Raw genomic sequence first — 22,471 nt, forward strand, 5'->3', positions numbered from 1 at the left:
TTGGTGTTTACACTGGGGGATTTCTTGCTAACAAATGTATTTCTGTAAGGCCACCCTCTTCCTCTGCCTGTTCAGATGAGAAAATTAGAGGGCAGGTCAAGTAGTAAAGACAAGTCAGAGAATGCAACAGGGGTACAAGAATGACTAAACTGGTTTGTGTACCGACCTGGTAGGAGTCCGTGTGCTTCTGGTTTTGAAAACGAGACACACAGTGTGATTGGCAATTTTTTTTTAATAGGGGTCTGTAATGAGAAATGGCATGCATACAGTTCAGAGTGCCAAGAGTACATTACAAAACTTGAGAGGCCAAATTATTACGGATCATTTATTTAAAAAAAACACCACTACAACAACAACCGTGCTTCTCCCATACTAGAGGCAAAATAGTAAATACTGAGTAGCAAATAAATGGGAAAGGGAGCGAAGAGGAAATCGCATGCCTCTCGCTGTTTTTTCTTTTAAAGGAATTGTTTCAGAAGTTTGCAGTAATTTGTGAACAAGGCAAGGTATTTTTTAAAAAGGGACAAATGCCCTTGGGGAAAGGGACTGATTTTTTTATTATTATTATGCACCAACTATTATAGAGCAGATGTAGACATTCTAGAGTGGTTTTCCCAACCTTGGGCCTGCACAAGATGTTGGAGTGCAACCCCCGTGATGACAAATAGTCAGGGATGATGGGAGTGCCCCAGGGTTGGGGGAAACTGCTAGAGCACCAAAAGGACCATCCTAAATTTACGGGGAAAGACATGCGTTCATGTATCCCAATCTGCCAATCAGTCTCCCACACATACAAATTTCTAAACTAACTTTGGTTTCAAAACTAACTTTGCATTCTTTGCTCAAGAGAGGAAGTCAGCGTCTAGAACGAAATCTACTTTGAGGTTTGACAGTGTGACAGGAGGCCTAAAAGAGATTCCAGATTAAAAGGATTCCCCCCCCCCTACTCATTCTAAAGCTTCCTGGATACCTGCTAACCTAGGTTTTCTAGAAAGGTTGCTACAACCTAACCACTGGCCCTAGTTAACACAGAAGAGGACACCACATTCTAAAAACTCTCTGGACTGCACCGTAGAAGTAAATATTATCCTTCTCCCCGGGAATTTTCATTGCATGGAGGAAAACTGAACCACCCAGTTGTCGACTGCAGAATCAAAGTGTTTTAAGATCTCGACAGGAGAATGCTACTTAAAAATGCTGAACTTTAGCAGCCTGAGAAGAATCGTGCTTTTAAGTCAGTAGATCAGCCTTCCCCAACCTGGTGCCGTCCAGATGTTTTGGACGACGAGTCCCATTAGACCAAGACAGAGCAGCTGTGCTGACTGGGATTGATGGTAGTCCAAACATCTGGACAGCAGCAGGTTGGCAGAGGCTGCTGTCAATTCTTTCAGTCTTGGAGGGGGGGGGAGAGAGAGAGAGATCTTATGTCCAGATTACAATTGTAGAGATCCATTGGAGATTAAAAAGATGGCTCCAGCAAACTAGAACTTTTTTTTTTAAGTCCCCATTGATGCTTCTAGAGGCACTATTTTCTTGCCTGGGGAATGTGATGAGCGGCAATTTAAAACCACGGTTACAATAAAAAAATTGGTGCCTCGCCCGTTTCCCCTCCAAATTGCAATACTGCCAATAAGTCCTGCACCCCTGATTTAAAAAGCAGAAAAAGACAAAAATTAGACAACCCCCCTTTTAAAGGCTCCTTAGTTAGAAAGCAGGGAAGTAGCCTGAGGGACTCCTTCCCGACTAAGGCTTAGGAGGGATAAGCTTGTTTAAAAGTGGGGGGCTCTTCAGCTCGAATGCATCGGGTGGCCCATGACGGCAGAGCCAGAGGGGGAAGGAACGAAGGCGTCCCCTTCGTGGAACGGGGGCAGGTACAGAGCAGCGAATGCGGCGCCATTGTAGCCCTGGTGGGGTGGGCCCAGCTGGTGGTGGGCGGGGCCGAGCCCAGGGGGCGGAGCCTGGCGCGCGAAGGGAGGCGGTAGGGCCGGCCCATCGTAGTCATCCCGCGAGCCAGCCCCTAAGTTGCGCCTGCCCTTCTGGCGACGATTGCAGAACCAGACGCGGACAACCTACAAGGGTGTGGGCAAAGGGGAAAAAAACAAGACGACATATATAGGTTACTGGCAAGGCAACTTCCTCTGTCTTGACCCACACCGCCTTCCTGCCATTTCTCGACTCTCCCCAGAGGGTTCTGCAAGACCTTTCTTGGGCACTGCAGAACAGGAACACAAGTCTCTTGGGCGGCCTTGGGAAGCCACACTCCTTGGCCTCAGTCCCCAACTCTAAAGTCGGGAGTGCTGGGACTTGTGTTGCACGTTTTGCTTGTTGAATAATAAACATCAGAAGCGATTTTTAAGGGCATTATTTTTAACAAACAATAAACAATAATTAAATCTGCATGTTCAGATCTCGCCCCAGGTGGTAGAACCCCAAGATTCGCAGAAACCATTTGCTGTACAACCCCAAATGCTGCAGCGATTTGGGTGTGAATTTTGCTCCTTTTTCTTTTTCTTTTGAGTTATGTCTTTTTAGACACTGTAAGCCTGAGGAGTGGCTGGTTGTTGTTGTTTTTAATTGATTTGTAAGCTGCTCTTGAGTGCTTTCACAGCTGAAAGGTGGGGAATAAATGCTATGAATGAATGAATGAATGAATGAGCATTCATGGGGGCAGGACAGAGGTGGAATTATTATGAATGGCAACACATCAGTAGATAAATATTATACCCCACCTACAAAATACCAGAGCAGGGGATTAATTTATTAGATTGACTGGTAGTAGGTTAAGAAATGACAAGTGGAAGTACTTTGCACAATCTTGTGGAATACGGTCAAAATGGTGGTGGTTAGCCATCACAGCTAAAAGGGAAAGTTAATTTACCTCTGAATCTCCATCATAGCTAAGTGGGTATTTAGACACTCCTGAATACCAGATAGTGAAGGCAAGCAGTGTGTGTGTGTGTGTGTGTGTGTGTGTGTGTGTGTGTGTGTGAAGGCTACTCCCTTCATATCTCCCTTTTAAGAGGCATTGGGAAGGTTGGAGTCAAAACACTAAGCCAGTATATACCACTGTAGTGCCCATCAGCCTGAGGCAGCAGAGCAGACAGTCGGGGCTGATGGAGCCCAAAATATCTGGAGGGCAGCAGGTTAGGGAAGCTCACTCAAGTCCCCTGGCCTCATCCTGTGTAAAGGCAGCTCTTAAGTTCATGCAGGTAGGTCTCAACAGTTTCAGAGCCTGAATTCAGTTCTGAATACTGTACTTGAAACTGGAAGCGATAGTTCACCACCTGCTGGCGACTTGCAACATAAATCTAGTTCTCTATTGCAGCAGCCCCCAAAGTGAAGTCCGCAGGCCACCAGTGGTCCGTGAGATTCGTTTAAGTGGTCTGTGGTGGCAACTTGGTGGAGTTAGGTGTATATGCTTGCGAAGAACATGGGTGTGTCGTGTGCATGCAATAGCTGCCCTGGAAAGAGAGCAAAGGCAGACCCAGAGCGACAAGGAGGATGCTCTGCCTCCATCAGAGGAATAAAGCAGAGTCCGGCAGAAAGATTGGCAATAGGGCAGAAGAGGCCAACAAGGCATGTGAAAGGAGCAGAGAGTCTATTCATGTGAACAAAGGAAGCAGTGAGAAAGGGGGTGAAGCTAAGAGAGGGCATGCAAGAGAAAGAGCAACCTGGAGTAGGAGGTGTGCATAGATAGATAGATAGATAGGCAGTCAACATCTAAAAAATTGGTTGTATTTGAATTAGTAACTTCAGTCCTAAAAAAGCTCAACAACCTTGGGGTAAAATCTTTAAAAAAAAGCTCAACAACCTTAATCCTCAAAAAAAGGTGAACAACTTTGGTTGGCCCTCACATATGTTCACTTCATCAAATCTGGCCCTCTTTGAGTTTGGGCACCCTTGCACTACGCTATAGTATATCTAGTTTCATTACATAAAATGGAACTGTGACTCAGAAGCGTGTCTCTTTCCCTTCCCACCTCAGATGAGCTTGAGCCCATCTTGTTGGACCGGGCTCATTTTGATTTTGATTTTTGCCAGGAGTAGTGAAGTAGCAGGCCCATGGGAAGGTGAAGGAAGATGGGTGTCACTCACATCCTTCTCCAGGCTGAGGTTATCAGCAATCTGCTCGATCTCGTCCACGTTGGGCTTGGGGCAGCGTAGGAAGTAAGACTCGAGGGTGCCCCGCACGCTGTTCTCAATGCTGGTACGTTTACGTTTCCGGGCTTGGATCATGGCAGACTCCATGGAGCACAGCTGCTGCACAAGAGATAGCCATGTTTGGTGACGCTGCCAAACCAACAACCCTGACCCACAAACAACCCACCCTTCCCACCAGTGACTGGACAGACTCTTCCATGCTCCTCCTGTGTGCGCTCACCAACAGAGCCACAAGGAGGCGCTGGGAGCATCGATAACTGCCTCCTGATGTAAGCCACGGTCAAATGACATTGCTACGCCACCCTGATCGATAGCCATTTTGGCAAATCCTAGAGCCTCTTTTGGTTTCCCCAGTAGTGATGTATGGAAGTGAGAGCTGCACCATAAAGAAGGCTGATGGCCGAAAAAATGATGCTAGAGGAGACTCTTGAGAGTCCCATGGACTGCAAAAAGATCAAACCTGTCCATTCTGGAGGAAAACAGCCCTGAGTGTTCACTGGAAGGACAGATCCTGAAGCTGAGGCTCCAATACTTGGGCCACCTCATGAGAAGACAATCACAGAATCATAGAGTTGGAAGAGACCACAAGGGCCATCCAGTCCAACCCCCTGCCAAGCAGGAAACACCATCAAAGCATTCCTGACAGATGGCTGTCAAGCCTCCGCTTAAAGAAGGAGACTCCACCACACTCCTTGGCAGCAAATTCCACTGTCAAACAGCTCTCACTGTCAGGAAGTTCTTCCTAATGTTTAGGTGGAATCTTCTTTCTTGTAGTTTGAATCCATTGCCCCGTGTCCGCTTCTCTGGAGCAGCAGAAGACAACCTTTCTCCCTACTCTATATGACATCCTTTTATATATTTGAACATGGCTATCATATCACCCCTTAACCTTCTCTTATCCAGGCTAACCTTCTCTGACTCCCTGGAAAAGACCCTGATGTTGGGAAAGATGGAGGGCACAAGGAGAAGGGGATGACAGAGGACGAGATGGCTGGACAGTGTTCTTGAAGCTACCAACTTGAGTCTGACCAAACTGCAGGAGGCAATGGAAGACAGGAGTGCCTGGCATGCTCTGGTCCATGGGGTCACGAAGATTCGGACACGACTAAACAACAAGAGCCTCTTTTACCTTTGATGTTCTCCTCTGGTCTATTCTCCCCCTCTCCAATATCAGAACTGGCCACTGTGCTTCAATCTGTTCTAAGCCCTTCATATACCACCATTTCCCCAGATGCAACCCTACCCCCTGGATTTCCTCGCTCTTTAAATTCTGAAATGCTTCCCCTCTCTTCCTCTCATATACACCCTACATACCTGGCCTAACCCAGCATGGCTCAACTAATGTTCTCAGCCCCCACTGGGCTGTTTTAGTTGTTGTTGCCGTCCTCCTCAGGCTTAGGGTGTTCTTTGCTTTCTTTAAAAGGATTGTACTTCTGCAAATATTGAGGCTGCCCCCCAAAGCCCATGCCACTTCTCTCTTGGGGATGGATGGTGGCATTTCTGCCAAGAAGGACCAGCACTGGGTGTACGATACACAATCTGAAGTTAAGATTTCCTAGTTCAGGGATGGCCAACTCCCAAGAGACTGCGATCTACTCAGAGTTAAAAACTGACAGTGAACAGAGTTGAACAGAGTTTATCTCACAGAGTTAAAAACTGGGGGTTCAGGTCAAAGTTGTTGAGCTTTTTTTAGGATAGGGGAGCCACAGTTGTTCAGCATCCATTGTGCTCCTGGTCCAGAAGACCCGAGATGGTACGACAAAAGCAAGATATGTCTTTCTCCTTTGAGGCCTTAACCAAGCTCTGCCAGGCATTTCTCTCAGCTTTCAGCTTTTTTTTCTTTAATAGTTTTTTATAATTCCGTCTTAGAAGAATGTATGCAGTAAATAGAGAGGGTTCTCCGGTATGCCTATATTGTTGTTCAGCATCTTTGGGGAGAGCCAATGATCTACCAGTGATCTACTGCAGATGTCCGGTGATCTACCGGTGGATCACGATCTACCTGTTGGACATGCCTGTACCTAGTTTGGAATGATTTTTCTAACAAGCGATCACCTCTGAGCTTTCTCTACATCTCTTGGCATCAAGACCAGCCTTGGGTTCATTTCCTCTCCCCTTACATACCACAAACTCACATTTGCCGAATTGTAGCCCTTCTTCTCCCACAGTACTGCGAACTCCACACGCACATCCTTCCTATAAGCTAAAGCTCTGGTTAATAGTCTATTCATCCTCCTCCTCCCTGGCCTGGGACAGTCGCATCTCAGTCTCTAACTCCACTGCCAACATAATTTAGCTTTCCTATCACTCTGTGCTTGATGCTTTTGAATTATGGTGCTGGAGGAGACTCTTGAGAGTCCCATGGACTGCAAGAAGATCAAACCTATCCATTCTCAAAGAAATCAGCCCTGAGTACTCACTAGAAGGACAGATCCTGAAGTTGAGGCTCCAGTACTTTGGCCACCTCATGAGAAGACAAGACTCCCTGGAAAAGACCCTGATGTTGGGAAAGATGGAGGGCACAAGGAGAAGGGGACGACAGAGGATGAGATGGTTGGACAGTGTTCTTGAAGCTACTAACATGAGTTTGGCCAAACTGCGAGAGGCAGTGAAGGATAGGCGTGCCTGGCGTGCTCTGGTCCATGGGGTCACGAAGAGTTGGACACGACTGAACGACTGAACAACAACAACAACAACATCACTCTGTGCACAACACTGGGTTGTTGTTGTTTTGGCTCTTTTATATATGCCAGAAATCGTGACTGCGCAGACAATCGCAAGGCTCATGCACACACACAATGCAGCCCACAGAGGGATCTCTGCTGGAGTGAAGCGGCCCAACCAAGGTAAACCTTGCCGACCCCCGATTTAGCCGGATACAAGCCTAAGCTCTTTGGAGCAGAGGCCCATCGATGTTGCCGAAGCAACTCTGCGCAGCCCCAGCTAGGGTGGCAAGCAATGGTTTGATAATAATTTAGCATCCCGGACGAAGACTTCTCCCCGGCGCAAGGAACATGCCACTCAACTCCCTTTCCGGGAGGCTCACCTCCTGCAAATTCTCGTTGGAATCGGCCTCTTCCAGCCAGCGTTGGAGGAGGGGCTTCAGTTTGCACATGTTCTTGAAGCTCAGCTGCAAGGCTTCGAAGCGGCAGATCGTGGTCTGGCTGAACATCTTCCCTGTGGGAGGGAGAAAAGACGACGGGCGAAAACCAGATTTGGGGACAGGAATGCAGTGAGTGTGCTAGAAGCCGAGGCAGGCAGGCGACGCAACAGTAACCGTAACTGCATGATAATGGAAAGCACAGGCTAGACTCAGATCGGAGGCAGCCCCAAGATTGGAGGCAGCCATTCCTGGTTCGGTTGCCTCCAAAGGAGGGATCCGTGATAACTCTTAGGAGTTTTCACCACTAGCCACAGCCTTATTTTTTCACCCAGGCCTTCCCCAGGGGTAGGGGGAAGCCTGGGAAGTGTGTCTAGAGGTCCTGGGCTGCCCAGACCCCTCTCGGCCTCGCTGATGTGGCCCAAAGTAAAGCAGAGCAATACGTTTGGCACCAGCTTGGCTGCAGGAGTTGCTGGAAGGAACCAGTAGGAGAACACTTCAATCTCCCAGGACATTCTATAAAAGATCTCAAAGTAGCTGTCTTAATACAAAGAAATTTCAGAAATAGACTGGAAAGAGAAGTGGCTGAATTGCAACTAATCACCAAACTTAAAACCATGGAGAAACCTGGTTTGAACAAAGACATTGGATTCTTATCTCATTATACATAACAAAGCCATCTTTAGCCATCTCACCCCTTGCCTTTCCCTGCAAGACTAATTGCAGCCGTTTAGAGTCATCAACAGGTTTTCCACACTTATCAGCCTATCACCCATTCCCACCACCCTTCTGAGTAATACCCCTCCCCACTCCCCCACTATATTTAAGGATCTGGTGACTTCTGTTTCAGTGTATCTGAAGAAGTGTGCATGCACACGAAAGCTCATACCAGGAACAAACTCAGTTGGTCTCTAAGGTGCTACTAGAAAGAATTTTCGATTTTGTTTTGCTGGAAGGAGCCATCCAACCATCTGTTGTAGGCATAGGCAAACCTGGCCCTCCAGATGTTTTGGGACTACAATTCCCATCAATCCCTGACCACTGGTCCTGTTAGCTAGGGATCATGGGAATTGTAGTCCCAAACATCTGGAGGGCTGAGTTTGCCTACGCCTGATCTGTTGCATGCTGACAGCTTCTGGGAGCTGCAGGTGAGAGATGAGTGCAAGGGGGGGGGGGACCAACGGCAGAAAAACTATCCCAGGAGGAGCACAATGTTTACCCCACCAGAGGCACAACTCCTCCTTTAACAGCCCGCCCACCACTAGTATATATGCACCTTGGCTTCAGGCAGGGGAAATATGCAATTTGCTGCAATGCCTCAGTCAGCAAAATGTAATTGACCCAGCCCAGGCATAGGAAAACTCAGCCCTCCAGATGTTTTGGGACTACAACTCCCATCATCCCTAGCTAACAGGACCAGTGGCCATGGATGATGGGAACTGTAGTCCCAAGACAACTGGAGGGCCAAGTTTGCCTATGCCTGGTCCAGCCCAATAAGCATTTCCACCTGCTTTCCCCCATATCTGGAGGAGGGGAATAAGTTCATTGGGTTTGAGTTTCTGAACACCTTAAAGGTCTCCTTTGTGATATTATTATTATTATTATTATTATTATTATTATTATTATTATTTGACACAGAAAAATACCCACCATACAGCAGACCCAAGGCCAGTCCCACGTCTGCCTGAGTAAAGCCCAGCGAGATTCTTTTGTGCTTGAGCAGCCTGGCAAACTCTTCCAGTTCCTCTGAGGTATTAATAGGAACCTAGGGAGAAAAGATGGGCTTGGGTAAACAGGAGAAGAACAAGAACGGCTTGTCTATGGGAAAACACATCAAATCAGCACCACGGCCATCTCACCTCCACAGCCAGGGGTTGTAGCTGTCTTTCCCACTCAGGCCCCCAGGCCTCAAGGCCTAAACCATTGATCACCAAGTTAACCAACAATATTCCCCCAGGAAACCAGTAAGACTTAAGATTCTGACCCGTTAAGCCCTGGGTAGAGAACTTGTGGCCGTGCTATTGAACTACAATTCTCATGAGGCCCACCGAGCATCGCCAGTGGTCAGGGACAACAAAAGCTGCAGCAAGTACCACAGCTTCCCTGCCACTGGGCTAAGCCATCAGGTCATGAGAGGTTTCTCATCAATTCTGTTCAACAGAGAAAGTCATATAGAGTTGCATATATAGTGGAGAAGCCAGCATCCTATTGGGGGAAACCATTACAGTTTCAGGTTAAGAACGGACCTCTGGAACGAATTAAGTTCTTAACCAGAGGTACCACTGTAGAAGCATCTATTTATTAATTATTATTATTATTATTATTATTATTGTTATTATTAGTACCCCGCCCATCTGGCTGGATTTCCCCAGCCACTCTGGGCGGCTTCCAACAAAAATCAAAATACATTAAAATATCACACATTAAAAGCTTCCCTAAACAGGGCTGCCTTCAGATGTCCTCTGAATGTCTGGTAGTTGTCTATCTCGTTGACATCTGAAGGGAGGGAGTTCCACAGGGCGGGCGCCACTACCGAGAAGGCCCTCTGCCTGGTTCCCTGTAGCTTTGCTTCTCACGGTGAGGGAACCGCCAGAAGGCCCTCGGCGCTGGATCTCAGTGTCCGGGCTGAATGATGGGGGTGGAGACGCTCCTTCAGGTATCTATGGTAGCTATTTTGATTGCTTTGGTTTGATTTGCCCCTTGCAAACAGCTGAGAGTCGTCAAATTTTTGGTGATGAACCTGATTTGCAATGGGGGTTGAATACTGTAATTTTGATTGCAACTGTATCTCTCTCTCTCTCTCTCTGTGTGTGTGTGTGTGTGTGTGTGTGTGTGTGTGTGTGTGGATACAAGCATATTACACATGTGCAGAGGGAATGGCACTGATTAGCAACCAGGCCCTGTTAGCCTGAAAAGCCTTGGGACAAGGTTACTTGAATGAATAAACCTATTTCTAAGACATTCCTCAATGATGATACCAGAACCCACATGGCAGCTTTTCTGGGCAGTCAGACCAGTTTTTCCACAGGGACAGGAGATTAAGTAACTGAACTGAATGTGTGTCTGTGAAAATGTGGGAAAAAGTTCCCCCAGGGAAGAATTTCTTTTTGCCTATACTGCTGCCACTGAGGATGGCTTATCACTTAAAACTTGCAGTACTAGTCTTTAGCATGTTTTCTCTTTGTTCAGACACCAATTGCCGTAGATCTTTCTCCCAGTCTAGTCAAGCAAATAGCTTCTCCACAGTTTGATGTATTGAACTCTGATAAGAGCAAACTCACTCATATCCTTCACAAATACCAGGGGGATCCAAACACATTGTTGTTTTGTTTTTGAACTAAAGGAGCTGATCGCCTTAGCCTTGGGGCCAGAATCAAATGGCTGTCTGAATGTGTCCCTTTTCTGATGGCCCATCAGAGCTGATCACAACTTTACCAGAATCCCTTCCCAGCAAAAAAATAAAAAAATAAAAAGGTAGGAGAGAATGAGGAACCCCATTTTCCAAATTCACATTAAAAAAAAAAAATGTTTTCTAAAGTGCATTATTTGAGTAATTCTGTTACTTCGACCAACAAAAAAAATGGAACAAAATAGGGACAAGGTTTCCGGGGGGCGGGGACGTACAAAAATTAGACTGTTAAACTTCTAGGTTCTATTCCAAGATGAAGAATAAGAAAATGTAAAACTATCAGATAGACTCCAGCGTGACAGATTTTCTCTGTTGGGTGCTCAAATAACTTGGCCACCTTTGGATATTAGGCTGCTTCTCCTCACACATCAAGGTGAAATTTGCTGTAACACCTCAGGCAACCAATGCCTTGAAGCAGCCCTAGGAGACACAGAACCACCCGAGATGCTTCAACACTTAACTAAGAACTAGAAAATTCAGGGGAACCCAATCCGGTAAGACACGGGCTCCCAAACTTTCTTTCTCACAGACCACTTGAAAACTGCTGAGGGTCTTGGTAAAGATTTGTCTGTTTGTTGTTATCAACTGCAGTACACTGCCAATGTATGTAACAGTTGCTGCCAGAATCCTAATCGCAAAAGGCTGGAAGGGAGAGGATATTCCATCTAAATTAGAATGGCAAAACAAAATAAGAGAGTACGCTGAGCTAGTGAGATTATCAGCAAGGTTAAGAGAAGTTACAGATGAAAAATTTATCAGAGAGTGGGATATATACAGAGCATATGTAAAAGAACACTGTCCAAAGATCAATCTGTTGGCAAGTGTTGATTGAGCTCCGGTGTGTATGTAGGATAATTTTATAAAATTAAATTTACAGTAAGTCAAATAGCATAGAGAAAGTAAAGCTTAGGTGCGTATTTAAGGAACTTAATTCGGGAATTGCAAGGGGGAAGATCGGAGGTCTTGTCAATTTTAATCACAAATGGATGTACAAAGCAAGTGCAGTGGTAATTTGTGTTGCGTAACCTCCAGTTAAAGAATGAATAATTGCTTGTTTTGTATTTCTTATTTTGCCTATAACATCTATTGCATATTTCTGTTATAAAGTTTTCAACCAATAAAGCATAAAAGGCGGGGGGGGGGGAGAGAAAAGCCCCTCTAGAAAAAGAAAAAGCAATGCACTGCACTGCCCTGTTGTTTTCATTTACAGACAGTTCCTGAGAGCCCTGCTCTCTTTCACCCCTCACAAGCCCACAGAGAGATTACAAGAAGCAAAGGAGATTAACAAGACCTCAAAGACATGCGACAGGCTATGCACCATTCTTTGACTCAAATTTCGCCCTGGATGTTGTTCCCAGCCTTCTGCTATTCAACCCATCCTGCCACAGCCAGTCATGCTGCAGTCCCTAGACCAGGGATAGCCAACATGGTACACTCCCATATGTTGTGGATTTAGCTCCTATCAACCCAGCCAGATTATGACCAGGGATGATGGGAGCTGTAGTCCATCTGGAGGGTCCCACATTGGCTACCCCAGATCTTTCTTGGTGCCACTCTCCCAAACAGTTAAGGGCTGGGAGTTCTTCCATTGTCAAAGGACCTGGAGTGTCTAAGACAGGCATAAGCAAACTCGGCCCTCCAGATGTTTTGGGACTACAACTCCCATCATCCCTAGCTAACAGGACCAGTGGTCAGGGATGATGGGAATTGTAGTCTCAAAACATCTGGAGGGTCGAGTTTGCCTATGCCTGGTCTAAGACCACTACATTCAAAAGTGCTATGATTCCATTTTAAACAGATATGGCTTCCCTCCAAGAATTATGGCATAAGGATGCTGAGAGTTGTTAGGTGACACACACACACACACACACACACACCTCTTTTTTATACCACATCAGGTTTATTTCTCCATCTATTCTTTTTTTAATACCATTTTTATTGTTTTTATATAAATACATTGGGAAAAAACTTTCACATTCATCTTTCCATTCATTTTACATTTTGGCCTTTTACGGCCATGACTTCCCTCAAACCCTCCACATGATTTTCTAATGTCTATTACTTTATTACTATACTTCTTAACTCAATCATTGCTTTAAATCATCGTATCCAACTTAATCACTGTAATTTCATATTTACAACGACATTTCTTCGATAGTATACAAAGCTTCTTGCAGTCCCATCAACGTACAGTATTTGATTGAATACAATTGTCTTTTAAATAATTCGTAAATTTAGTCCAGTCTTTGATGAACACACACACCTCAATTCCCCTCACAGAGCTACAATTCCCAGAGTGGTTTATCAATCAATCCCTCTTTCCAGGGAAAGCTGGGAAATGTAGTTCTGTGAGGGGGAATGGGGGGGGGGGAAGTGTCTCCTGACACAACTCTCAGCACCCGCAACAAACAACAGCTCCCAAGATCCTTTGGGGGAAGTCATTACTCTTTATTAAAGCGCTGTCGTAGTGCTTTAAATGTCAAAACAAAATAAAATAAAAAATTCTTTCCAGTAGCACCTTAGAGACCAACTAAGGTGCTACTGGAAATAATTTTTTATTTTATTTTGTTATGACTATGGCAGACCAACACGGCTACCCACCTGCTTTAAATGTGTGAGGCGAATGTGGCCAAAGCCAGATTTTTTTTAACGCAAAGATGGATCAAGAAAGGCTGGAGAGATACAGGGAAAGTCCAGTGCAGTAGAGTAACAGTAAATCAGATCGGTAGTTGGGTTCCTATTGAGGGTATGTGTCGAGCCAACAGGACAGTGACGAGGGACTGAGGATTGGTGCGATCGTTCTGTGATATTACGGCAGCGGACAAAGATGCATTGTAACTTTGGAATGAATGTGTATTAAGAACAAGAAGTACTGTACAGTAATAGTAATTGTGGTCCGAGGCACGGAACACCATTTCCCTCCCACCCAACTTTCTCGTTTTTTAAACACAAGACAGGATTTTGGAATCAGAGATAGCAGCAGAGCCACCCCCCCTGCGCTGCCCCCTCAAAAACAAAAAACTAGGGTAGGGGGGGGGGGAAGAGTGAAAAACCAGCTTAAAAGCTCTAGCTTGATCAGCACAGCAGGGTAAACAGCCTGAAAGATGAGCTTGCCCCCCCCCCAATACCCCACCCCACTCTGGCAACATTTTCAGTGAACACTTTTGCCTTCTGACAGCTTTGCCTTCTCTGCTAGAAAAGATGCTGTTGTCCTCCTCCCTTCAGAAAGAGCAAGGGTAGATTAAAAGGGTCTTTTGTGTTCCCCGCCCATCCCACTTCCATTGATCTTTGGGCAAGGGAACAGATACAGTATTGACTGGACTCAAGTGCAGATACCTCTGGGCAGGGTTCGGCTCACATTGCAGATAAGGTCTTTTGCACCCAATAAAGAATGCCTGCTCCGCAACACTTCTAGAAACGCCCCTTTTAGCATTTTTAAAACATTTATTTGGCGCAGGTATGTATGAAATCCCTTCTGGAGCAGGCTCACCAAACAACAGCCGCAAAAGCTGCAAAGGCCCTCAGATCTCCAGGAGATCACAGGAGACGATTTTAGCATAACAAGTCAACTGTGCCTCCAATACAGTTATTTGAACTGCCTCAACATAAGGTTGCCATCGCTATTTCTGGCCTTAAGACTATTCCTCTTTTGAAAGCTGGTTGGCGTTCAAAGCTTCTCTGAATTTCAGAGAAGCGTGAAAAAGTTCGCCGAGAAATAGCTACTGATGACATTTCTACAGCTGCCAAGCAACCTTGTTCTCTATGTGGATATATAATCATTTATGAAACTGCAGAGAGATAAACCCAGTTTCACAGCATGACTTAACATGTGAAAAGTGGGTTACAATTCAAAGAAGGTGCCAGGCAGGCCTCTTTGGGGAGGGTTTTCCACAAACGGGGTGCCACTACCAGTAAGGTCCTTACTCAAGGCCAATTTCCCCCTTTTTCCATGCTCGTTTCAGGATTTAAAGCCAAATATCCCACACAGCCGACCATGACCTCTCCTGACATAGGAGAATTTAGGTATAGGCCTACCCAGTAACACCTCTGAGCACATACAGAGTGAATTTTCTCACCACTAGGCAACCACTGCTAGTTCCCACACACATCTGGGCTCCCAGGAAGCCTGCAGCCTCACATGGAAATAGCATCCTTTCTTATACATAGCCTGGAGGCAAGCACATGATCACAGATGTCATTTTTATTATTTTTACTTTAAAAACGTTGTTGTCATTTTCTTAGAGGTAGAATGACGTTTATTCCCAAGCATTAGGGTAGGAGAAAACTGCCTTTAAATTCAAAGCGCTGTTGAATGAATGAAGATAATTTCGAATGCAAAATGGAACGTGCCTAGAGCCCTTTAAAAAAAAATCAGGATTGAGAAACTTTTTTCGCTTGGCTTTTGCTCTTAATGTTTCTGGAACGTAGAAGCAGACGCAAAGCACAGAATGGGGAGGAAGAGAAATTGTGTGCCCCCACCCAACTGAAGTAATGAATGCATAAAGGTAAAGGACCCCTGACAGTTAAGTCCAGTCGCGAACGTGCTCATCTCGTGGCGTTTGTCCGCAGACAGTTTTCCCGGGTCATATGGCCAGCATGACTAAGACATAGCTGTCAACCTTTCCCATTTTTTAAAGGGAAATTCCCTTATTCCGAATAAGATTCCTCGCAAGAAAAGGGAAAAGTTGACAGCTATGCTAAGGAATCAAAACAGGACAAAAAAACGCAGACAGCAGGCTTTGCAGCCCTTCCTCTACTTTGCATGCAGTGACCATGGGAGACATTGAGAAGGGCAAGAAAATCTGTGTTCAGAAGGGTTCACACAGTTGCAAAGGGAGACAAGCACAAAACTGGCCCTAATCTGCATGGTCTTTTTGGCCAAAAGAGCAGTCAAGCCGAAGGTTCCTGGAAGCCAACAAAAGGAAAGGTATAACCTGGGGAGAAAATACACTGCTGGTTTACTTGGAAAACCCCAAGAAGTATATTCCAGGAACTAAGATGGCATTAAGAAGGGGAAGAGGATGGATTTAATAGCATACCTTAAGGAGGCCACTTCTAACTAATGGCTTCTAATGCCTTATTTCACCTTACAAATGGAGATGACTCTTTGATGAGATTGGTTTTTAAACTTTCTGTATTTGCATGCATTATATTGCAATATCTTCAAAAATCCTTCAGCCAGAGAACTTTGATCACGGATGGTTCTTAACGTATGTACTTGTTCTTGCATTATAATGCTTGAATGAGTACAGTGATCAGGGCGACTCTATAGTGTTTCCTGATCATGCAATTAAAAAAAAACCGACAACCCCTCTCTCTCTCAAAAAACAAAAAGCAGGACAAATACCTTTATTGGGATCAACCAAAAGTTAATGATCAAACTAGACATCAAATTTTGCAGGACTCTTCTTTGGACTGGATGTTATGTTAAACAAAACTGATAAAAAGGGGGAAAGACTATGGGGAATGACTGAAAAGGCTCATTTTACAGGTAGGTAGCCGTGTTGGTCTGCCATAGTCAAAACAAAATAAAAAAATTCCTTCCAGTAGCACCTTAAGAGACCAACTAAGTTTGTTCTTGGTATGAGCTTTAGTGTGCATGCACACTTCTTCAGAAAAGGCTCATTGTAATAAGCCATGGTGCGATTTATGAAGAAAACGCAATTTCAGAACTCAAAACAGAAATTTACTTTTGCGAATCACGAGATTTTATGTAAGATATGGGATTGTGGTGTCATGTGAGGGGAGAGAGAGAGAGAGAGAGCGCAACCATTTGTACTATACCCTCAAAAACGATTATTCGACCTTGATTCCAGTCAAAAGCGACTTCAGAAACTGTAAATTTTATGGGTGTCAGAAATGGCACTGCACACACATGCAGAGAATAAGTTAAGGGGACATGGTGGGAGAGCCCAGACCCCACCTGACGGGACATCTAAAGTGAAAAACATTTGCATGACAAATATCCAGCATTGCTCTTTATAAGTTTTAACCCCACTGCCAATCAGTTGTGCTGGGTGACTTATGGTATTTTTTTTTTTTGGGGGGGGGGGTGTAATGCCTTTCACCATGCTCAGAATTTTAAACTTCTACAATCCACTTCTGCTGAGTCCCTAGCCTGGAGACTTAGAAAACCCACCCCAACACCACAAATATGAGATATGGGGCAGACAAGATGGGGAGGAGAAAAACCACTTGCACTAAAACAAACACAGTTCCTCCCACCTACAATTTCTCATTTATAGAAACAGGATGCGTTCCACAGAGAATATATAGCAGGCACGTCCAACAGATAGATTGTGATCTACCGGTAGATCACTGAACATCTGTGGTAGATCACTGCCTCCCCCCCAAAGAAGCTCAACAACTGTGGCTCCCCTAAAAATGCTCAGCATTTTTGCCCTGCACCCCAAAAAGCGGGACTCCTCCCTAAAAACAGCTCAACAACTTTGACCCGAACCCCCCAAAAATGGGGTAGATCACTGCCAGTTTTTAACTCTGTGAGTAGATCACAGTCTCTTGGGAGTTGGCCACCCCTGATATATATAGGAATGGCCACGCAATCACCTGCAAAAAAGAAGAAGGTGATATGTGCCATTTGGCTGTGGGCTGTAAGGTTTTCAACAGGCAAGATCTTGAGCTTGGAGAGTTTGATCAATGCCCCCGGGTCACAGCAACTTTCCATTTTCAACACAAGCGGAAATATCGCCAGCAACATTGATTGCTTTTAGCAAGGAGAGGCTCGCAGAGATGGTGGGATAGAATGAACTATCTAGATATCCAAAATCTTCAGTGGACTCTGGCACTAAGTTTTCAGACGCATCCTTGAAATAAATAAATATTCTAAGGAATTCCTCCATGCAACTCTTGAGGCCACCAGTAAGTATCTCTATAAGCCATGTAATGAGGGCAGGTTCCTAGAACTTAAGGGGGCCTCCTAAGTCATCTTGTTTAACACCCTGCTAGATACTGGAAATTGAGAAGTAGAATATAACATCACAATAAGGGCTGTCTCTGCTTGGAGACCACCAGTGAGGGAGAGCTCATTACTCCTCTAGGTAATTGCTGAACTGCTCCATTAACACTCAAGGAAAATCTCCCTCCTATAAAGCCTGTGGGTTCTTAAGTGTGCATGCACAAGAAAGCTCATACCAAGAACAAACTTAGTTGGTTTCTAAGGTGCTACTGGAAGGAATTTTTATTTGATTTTTTATTTTGTTTCGACTACAGCAGACCAACACGGCTACCTACCTGTAACTAAAACCAGGTGTACACCCTGTCCTCAGCTCAATCCTGTTTGTGCCCCCACCACCACCACCCCAAGTTTGGAACTCTGCATTTGGCTCTAAAGAATTGTATTTCCAACCCGTTTTTCCATTGTGTCAAACGTAAATTTAAACTGTATGCCTGTCTTCTGAGGTTTTGGCTATCCTTCTCAGCTTTGTGCCATCTCTGGTAAAGATTCCCTCTATCCCTTATTCCAAGTACTGTAGCCACTGATAAGAACATTAAAAATATATCAGGTCCAGGACTCATCACCCCAAATGAAAACCCCCCACACACACACACTTTTCCTCTTCCAAGTTCTTCAGCAATCTTTGAGGACAGTTTTCCAACCATTTGTGAACCCACTAAACAGTAATATCCTCTGGCTCACGCTTAACAGTTTGCTAACAAAAACTTTTTTGTCAACTGCTTTGCTGAAATCAAGATAAATTGCATCAAGCAGTTCCCACAATCTGCTAAGTTAATAACTCAATCAAAAAAAGTGATAAACCTAGCAGGAGCCAGCATGGATTTGTCAAGAATAAATCATGCCACGCTAATCACTGCATTGTTATCAAGATGCTTCTAATCTCTCCTAGCTGTTTGGCATGGTTGTGACCTGGGGGGGGGGGGGAAGAGAGTTCAATCACTGCCTCTCAGCCTAACCTACCTCAAAAGGTTGTTGTGAAAATTAAATGAGAAGGAGGAAAACTACATGCACCACCATCAGCCTCTTGGAGATGAATTTGGGATATAAACAGATACAGCTATTAGCCATGAGAGCTAGGCAGAACCTCCACATACAGGGGGAGCCTACCAGTGGATACCAGTTATTAGCAACTAACAAGGAGGGCTGCTGGTTTCATGCCTCACTTATGAGCTTTCCAGAGCACCTGCCTTGCTGCTGTTGGTAAAAGATGCTAAACTAGATGGACCTGATCCAGCAGGGCTCTAGTATGTAATAAAACCGAGCAGTAGCTTGTGAACCCAGAGCTTACATTCTGAACAGAAAGTACTGGGGTTCAAACCTGCCCAGAAACACCATCTAACCTTGCAACCCTATTGGAGTTACATACAGAACATGTCACCATCATGCCTCGTGCATGCAATTAAGTATAGCCCAACCACAACATAGCTTGAAGTAGAAAAACGGTCAACCAGGCTAGAGGTTTTTTTTTAGACTTGAATCATAACAGTTCAAATCCCTGCACAAACCCTGGGCCGCTGAAATCTCATTTCCGAGTTTATTCCTGGTAGTTACCACCAAGCACTTTGCGTTTTAAGACTGATACGAATGCAGACTCTGTGGCTTTAACCATGCCCCGCTTTTCCTCTCCCCCAGGCAGACCAACCAACCTTTGCTTTAAGACCTGCGGCATGCTGAAAACAGACATAGATAATCACTTCCTATTTCATACAATAACTATGGGGTAGCCAATTAAGTTGACAAGACAGGACAATCCCAACTGTGGAAACTAGCTGCGTCCATTGCGCCATTCACTTGTTTCTCTAACAACTCTCCATGTTTCCCTTTCAGTAATTCTTATGCTCTCTCACCATCCCAGCCAGATGGGCAGGGTACAAATTATTATTATACTATTTTTATCTGCAGGGCTGGGAATCCAAAATCCTGTAGAAAGCGGCTGCCAGTCCGTGTAGGTAATACTGAACTAGATGGGCCAATGGGCTTGACTCTGCAGAAGGCCATTTCTTATGTCCCTAATTCATCCCCCTGGGGTTCCCAGACTCACAAACAGCATCCTTACCTCATCTCTGCTGCTGCCGCCGCTGCCGCCATCCTCCTTGACTTCTCCAGAGGCTGCCTGCCCACCTGGGCTGCTGCTACCGTTACTCTGGGGGCTGGTCTCCTCGCTGCCAGTCAGGCTACCCAGGTCGCCATCCTGGCTAGCTGGGCTGCTGGAGCGCTGGGGCTCCTCACGGGGTGAAGCAGCTCCACCGCTATCGCCAGGCGCAAGGCAGCCACCTGTCCAGGTGTGCACATAGGAGGGCCCCGGCTGCTCAAAGTCAGGCTCCACTTTGATGTCAGGCTTTGGGGCTTGGCAAGCGGCTTCCCCGGGCTGAGTGACCCCATAAGCCCCCATCATCACCCCGGGATGGTGACTCCAGGCATCTCCTCCAGCAGGGAAGGGGTACCAAGTCCTGGGAGTTTCTCCTCCACCAGGGTGGGACTCGAGCATCCCTCCGGGAGGCCCGTAGTCGGGCCTGAACCCAAATCCCTGCCCAGGGGCTGCCCCACTGAAGGCTTCAGGCAAGAAGCCTCCACTAGCTTCATGGTGAGGAGCAGTCGGGATGTTGCCAAGGTGAAGCCCTTGGACAGGGAAAGGATAGGGCCGATCTAACTCTCTGCCCAAGTGCCCAGCCATGGTGAACTTGGGTTTTTTTTTTCCCTTTCCTTTTCTTATTTCAAAAGGCTGGCGCTTAAACTCGAAAAGTGTCCAGGAAGAGCAGAGTTATTGCTTTTAATCCGAAGACAAGTCACAAAGGTGGGAACCCAGGTGTAGATAAACTGATGCTAGCAGAGACAGGACAGTCGAAAGAAACACAGCCCCAAAAAACCTTCCTAGGTCTTCTTCCCCAAATCTGATTTCTCTCTCTTTTCTTCAGCCTCTTGCAGCCACTCAAAAGGATGTTGCCACCACGGAGAGACCCCCTAAATGGAAGCCAACTTTAGTAGCACTCACAGTTCCGTCAGTCAGGCCCGGGGGGTGCAGGAAAAATAAAATAAAAGAGAAAGCTGGGGGGTGGGAGAGGGGGGAAGCAGAGAAGATCTGAAATGAACCAGCTGGCCAGCAACTAATTCTTTTTTTAAAAAAAAAGTTAGACGTGGTGCATCCAGGTCTGGGTCCAAGAATCCAGGTGCAAAGTGAGACGTGAGGAAAGGATGCAGAATATATCCGCTCTTGTCTATAGGTTGAAGTCAAGGTGTGCAGCTGGCTGAAAAATGGGACCAGCCAGAGGTCAAATATGCAGAGCCCCCCCTCCCCAAAAAACCCCCCCCGAAGTGGTGAGAAGTGTCCCCAGACGGCCAGCCCAGGCAGAAGCTGCAGCGCTTCTCCTCTCCGACCTCCACCGGTGGGGCGTATTTGAAAGCCTTTGGGGCCAACCTGAAAGCTGACCCGCCCCTCCGCCTTAAAGAGCCCCTGCTCGCCCAACCCTCTTGCTGCCAGGTATTGGCCAAAGGGGAGTAGATCGGGAGTGAAGACCCCCCCCCGCCCTCCCCCTCCCCCCCCCTCCTCCATAGCTTCAAAGGGCCAGGAGCCCCCAACCAACCACCGCCAATGCCATGGACCCAACAAAGCTCAGCAGGGCCCGGCCATTCTGCAGCCCCATATGGCCCATTCAGACCTAGACAATAGAGCTCGGGCCTCTACCCCTGGAGGGGGTGGGTGTGTGTGGAAAGGGCTGGAGAGATAGCCCTGTGAGAGGGGCAAAGGATCTGGGGGGGCTTCAAAGCCAAAGGGAGGAGGAGATGAGAAGGCTCAAAAGAGGACACCCTGTTGGATGGGGGGGGGGGGAAGAGGCGGGTGGGCCCTTTTGGGGTTCCTGGGAGGGTTGGAGGGGAACATGGGCAGTGGAGGGCTGGTTCAGGAGGGAAGGGGTTAATATTAATTAATGGGTTATGAACAGTGCTTCCTTTCTTAAAAATATATATATATATATTTAGGGGTACTCTCATTTTCCTACTCATATTGAAATACTGCCCCTCAATGAAGCCAAACCAGTGCCGGATTTACGTATAAGCTAAACAAGATGTAGCTTAGGGGTCTCTTGGGGGGCCCCAAAATAAAGGGGAAAATGTGTTTCCAAAAAATACATATTTTGTTATATGCAAATGGCTTTAGATACTTATTAGCTCCATAAATTACCATATAGCATATGTACCACGCAAGAAACAGCAACAATTTGTTGTTGACAAAGGACAGTTGGACATATAAAGGGCCCCTGTTACCTTCAGTAGCTTAGGGCCTCGTCAAACCCAAATCCGGCCCTGGGCCAAACCTAGATTCACAAAATGTTTAGGAGTATGCGTCCCCTACGTCACCCCCAGAAAAAAAACAAAACATTGGTTGTGAACAATGGCCAGCAGAAATACCATCATTTCTTGGTTTATAGGGGGAACGATGGTTGGCATTTTTTCTTTCTGGCAGAGCTCTGTCAATGGCAGGCTGGCAGTCAGAGGTTCAACAGGTAAAGAATTCCATCTCACTCAGGAGTAGGGGCACTTGTGGCCCTCCAGAAGATTTTGGTCTACAATCCCCATCCATCTGTGACCATTGGGCCTGCTGGGAGTCAGACACCGGAGGGCCACAAGTTGCCTATCCCTGATCTGGCTGACCCTCCAGTCTGGGGGAATGGATGTGTTGGAAGTGTTGCCTAGTGGTGAAAAGTGGGTCAGCCAGCAAGTTTCATGTGTAAGTGGGGATTGGAACCCGGGACTCCTCGAGTCCTAGGCCAATGCTCCTGACCACTGCACAGATTGGAGCTGGCTGGAATTATATATAAAATTTAAGAGA

General features: G+C 46.1%; 2 protein-coding genes across 2 annotated transcripts; one reads left to right on the plus strand and one right to left on the minus strand.

The window, feature by feature from the left end:
- Positions 1 to 1,069: 1,069 nt before the first annotated feature.
- On the minus strand, positions 1,070 to 20,946 carry POU5F1 (POU class 5 homeobox 1). The gene is made up of 5 exons (XM_033141604.1): positions 19,703 to 20,946; positions 8,912 to 9,026; positions 7,208 to 7,338; positions 4,096 to 4,260; positions 1,070 to 2,069 (listed from the first exon to the last, which is right to left on the minus strand). Exons 1-5 carry the CDS (start codon positions 20,318 to 20,320, stop codon positions 1,788 to 1,790), a joined length of 1,311 nt encoding a protein of 436 aa, XP_032997495.1. The 5' UTR covers positions 20,321 to 20,946; the 3' UTR covers positions 1,070 to 1,787.
- Positions 15,444 to 15,739, plus strand: LOC117042122 (cytochrome c-like). The gene is given in 4 exon segments (XM_033141605.1): positions 15,444 to 15,484; positions 15,486 to 15,571; positions 15,574 to 15,672; positions 15,675 to 15,739. Coding segments are annotated over 4 exon segments (285 nt in total). The 3' UTR covers positions 15,734 to 15,739.
- Positions 20,947 to 22,471: the final 1,525 nt, after the last annotated feature.

Source organism: Lacerta agilis, chromosome 2 (genome assembly GCF_009819535.1).
Source record: "Lacerta agilis isolate rLacAgi1 chromosome 2, rLacAgi1.pri, whole genome shotgun sequence".
NCBI lineage: Eukaryota > Metazoa > Chordata > Lepidosauria > Squamata > Lacertidae > Lacerta > Lacerta agilis.

Excerpts from the sequence above, each read along its gene's own strand:
- POU5F1 (XM_033141604.1), bottom strand. The coding sequence starts at position 20,320 with ATGGCTGGGCACTTGGGCAGAGAGTTAGATCGGCCCTATCCTTTCCCT. Across the intron at positions 9,027-19,702 it reads GCGGCAGCAGCAGAGATGAG|GTTCCTATTAATACCTCAGA; the intron begins GTAAGGATGCTG and ends TTTTCTCCCTAG. Across the intron at positions 4,261-7,207 it reads CCAACGAGAATTTGCAGGAG|CAGCTGTGCTCCATGGAGTC; the intron begins GTGAGCCTCCCG and ends TCTCTTGTGCAG.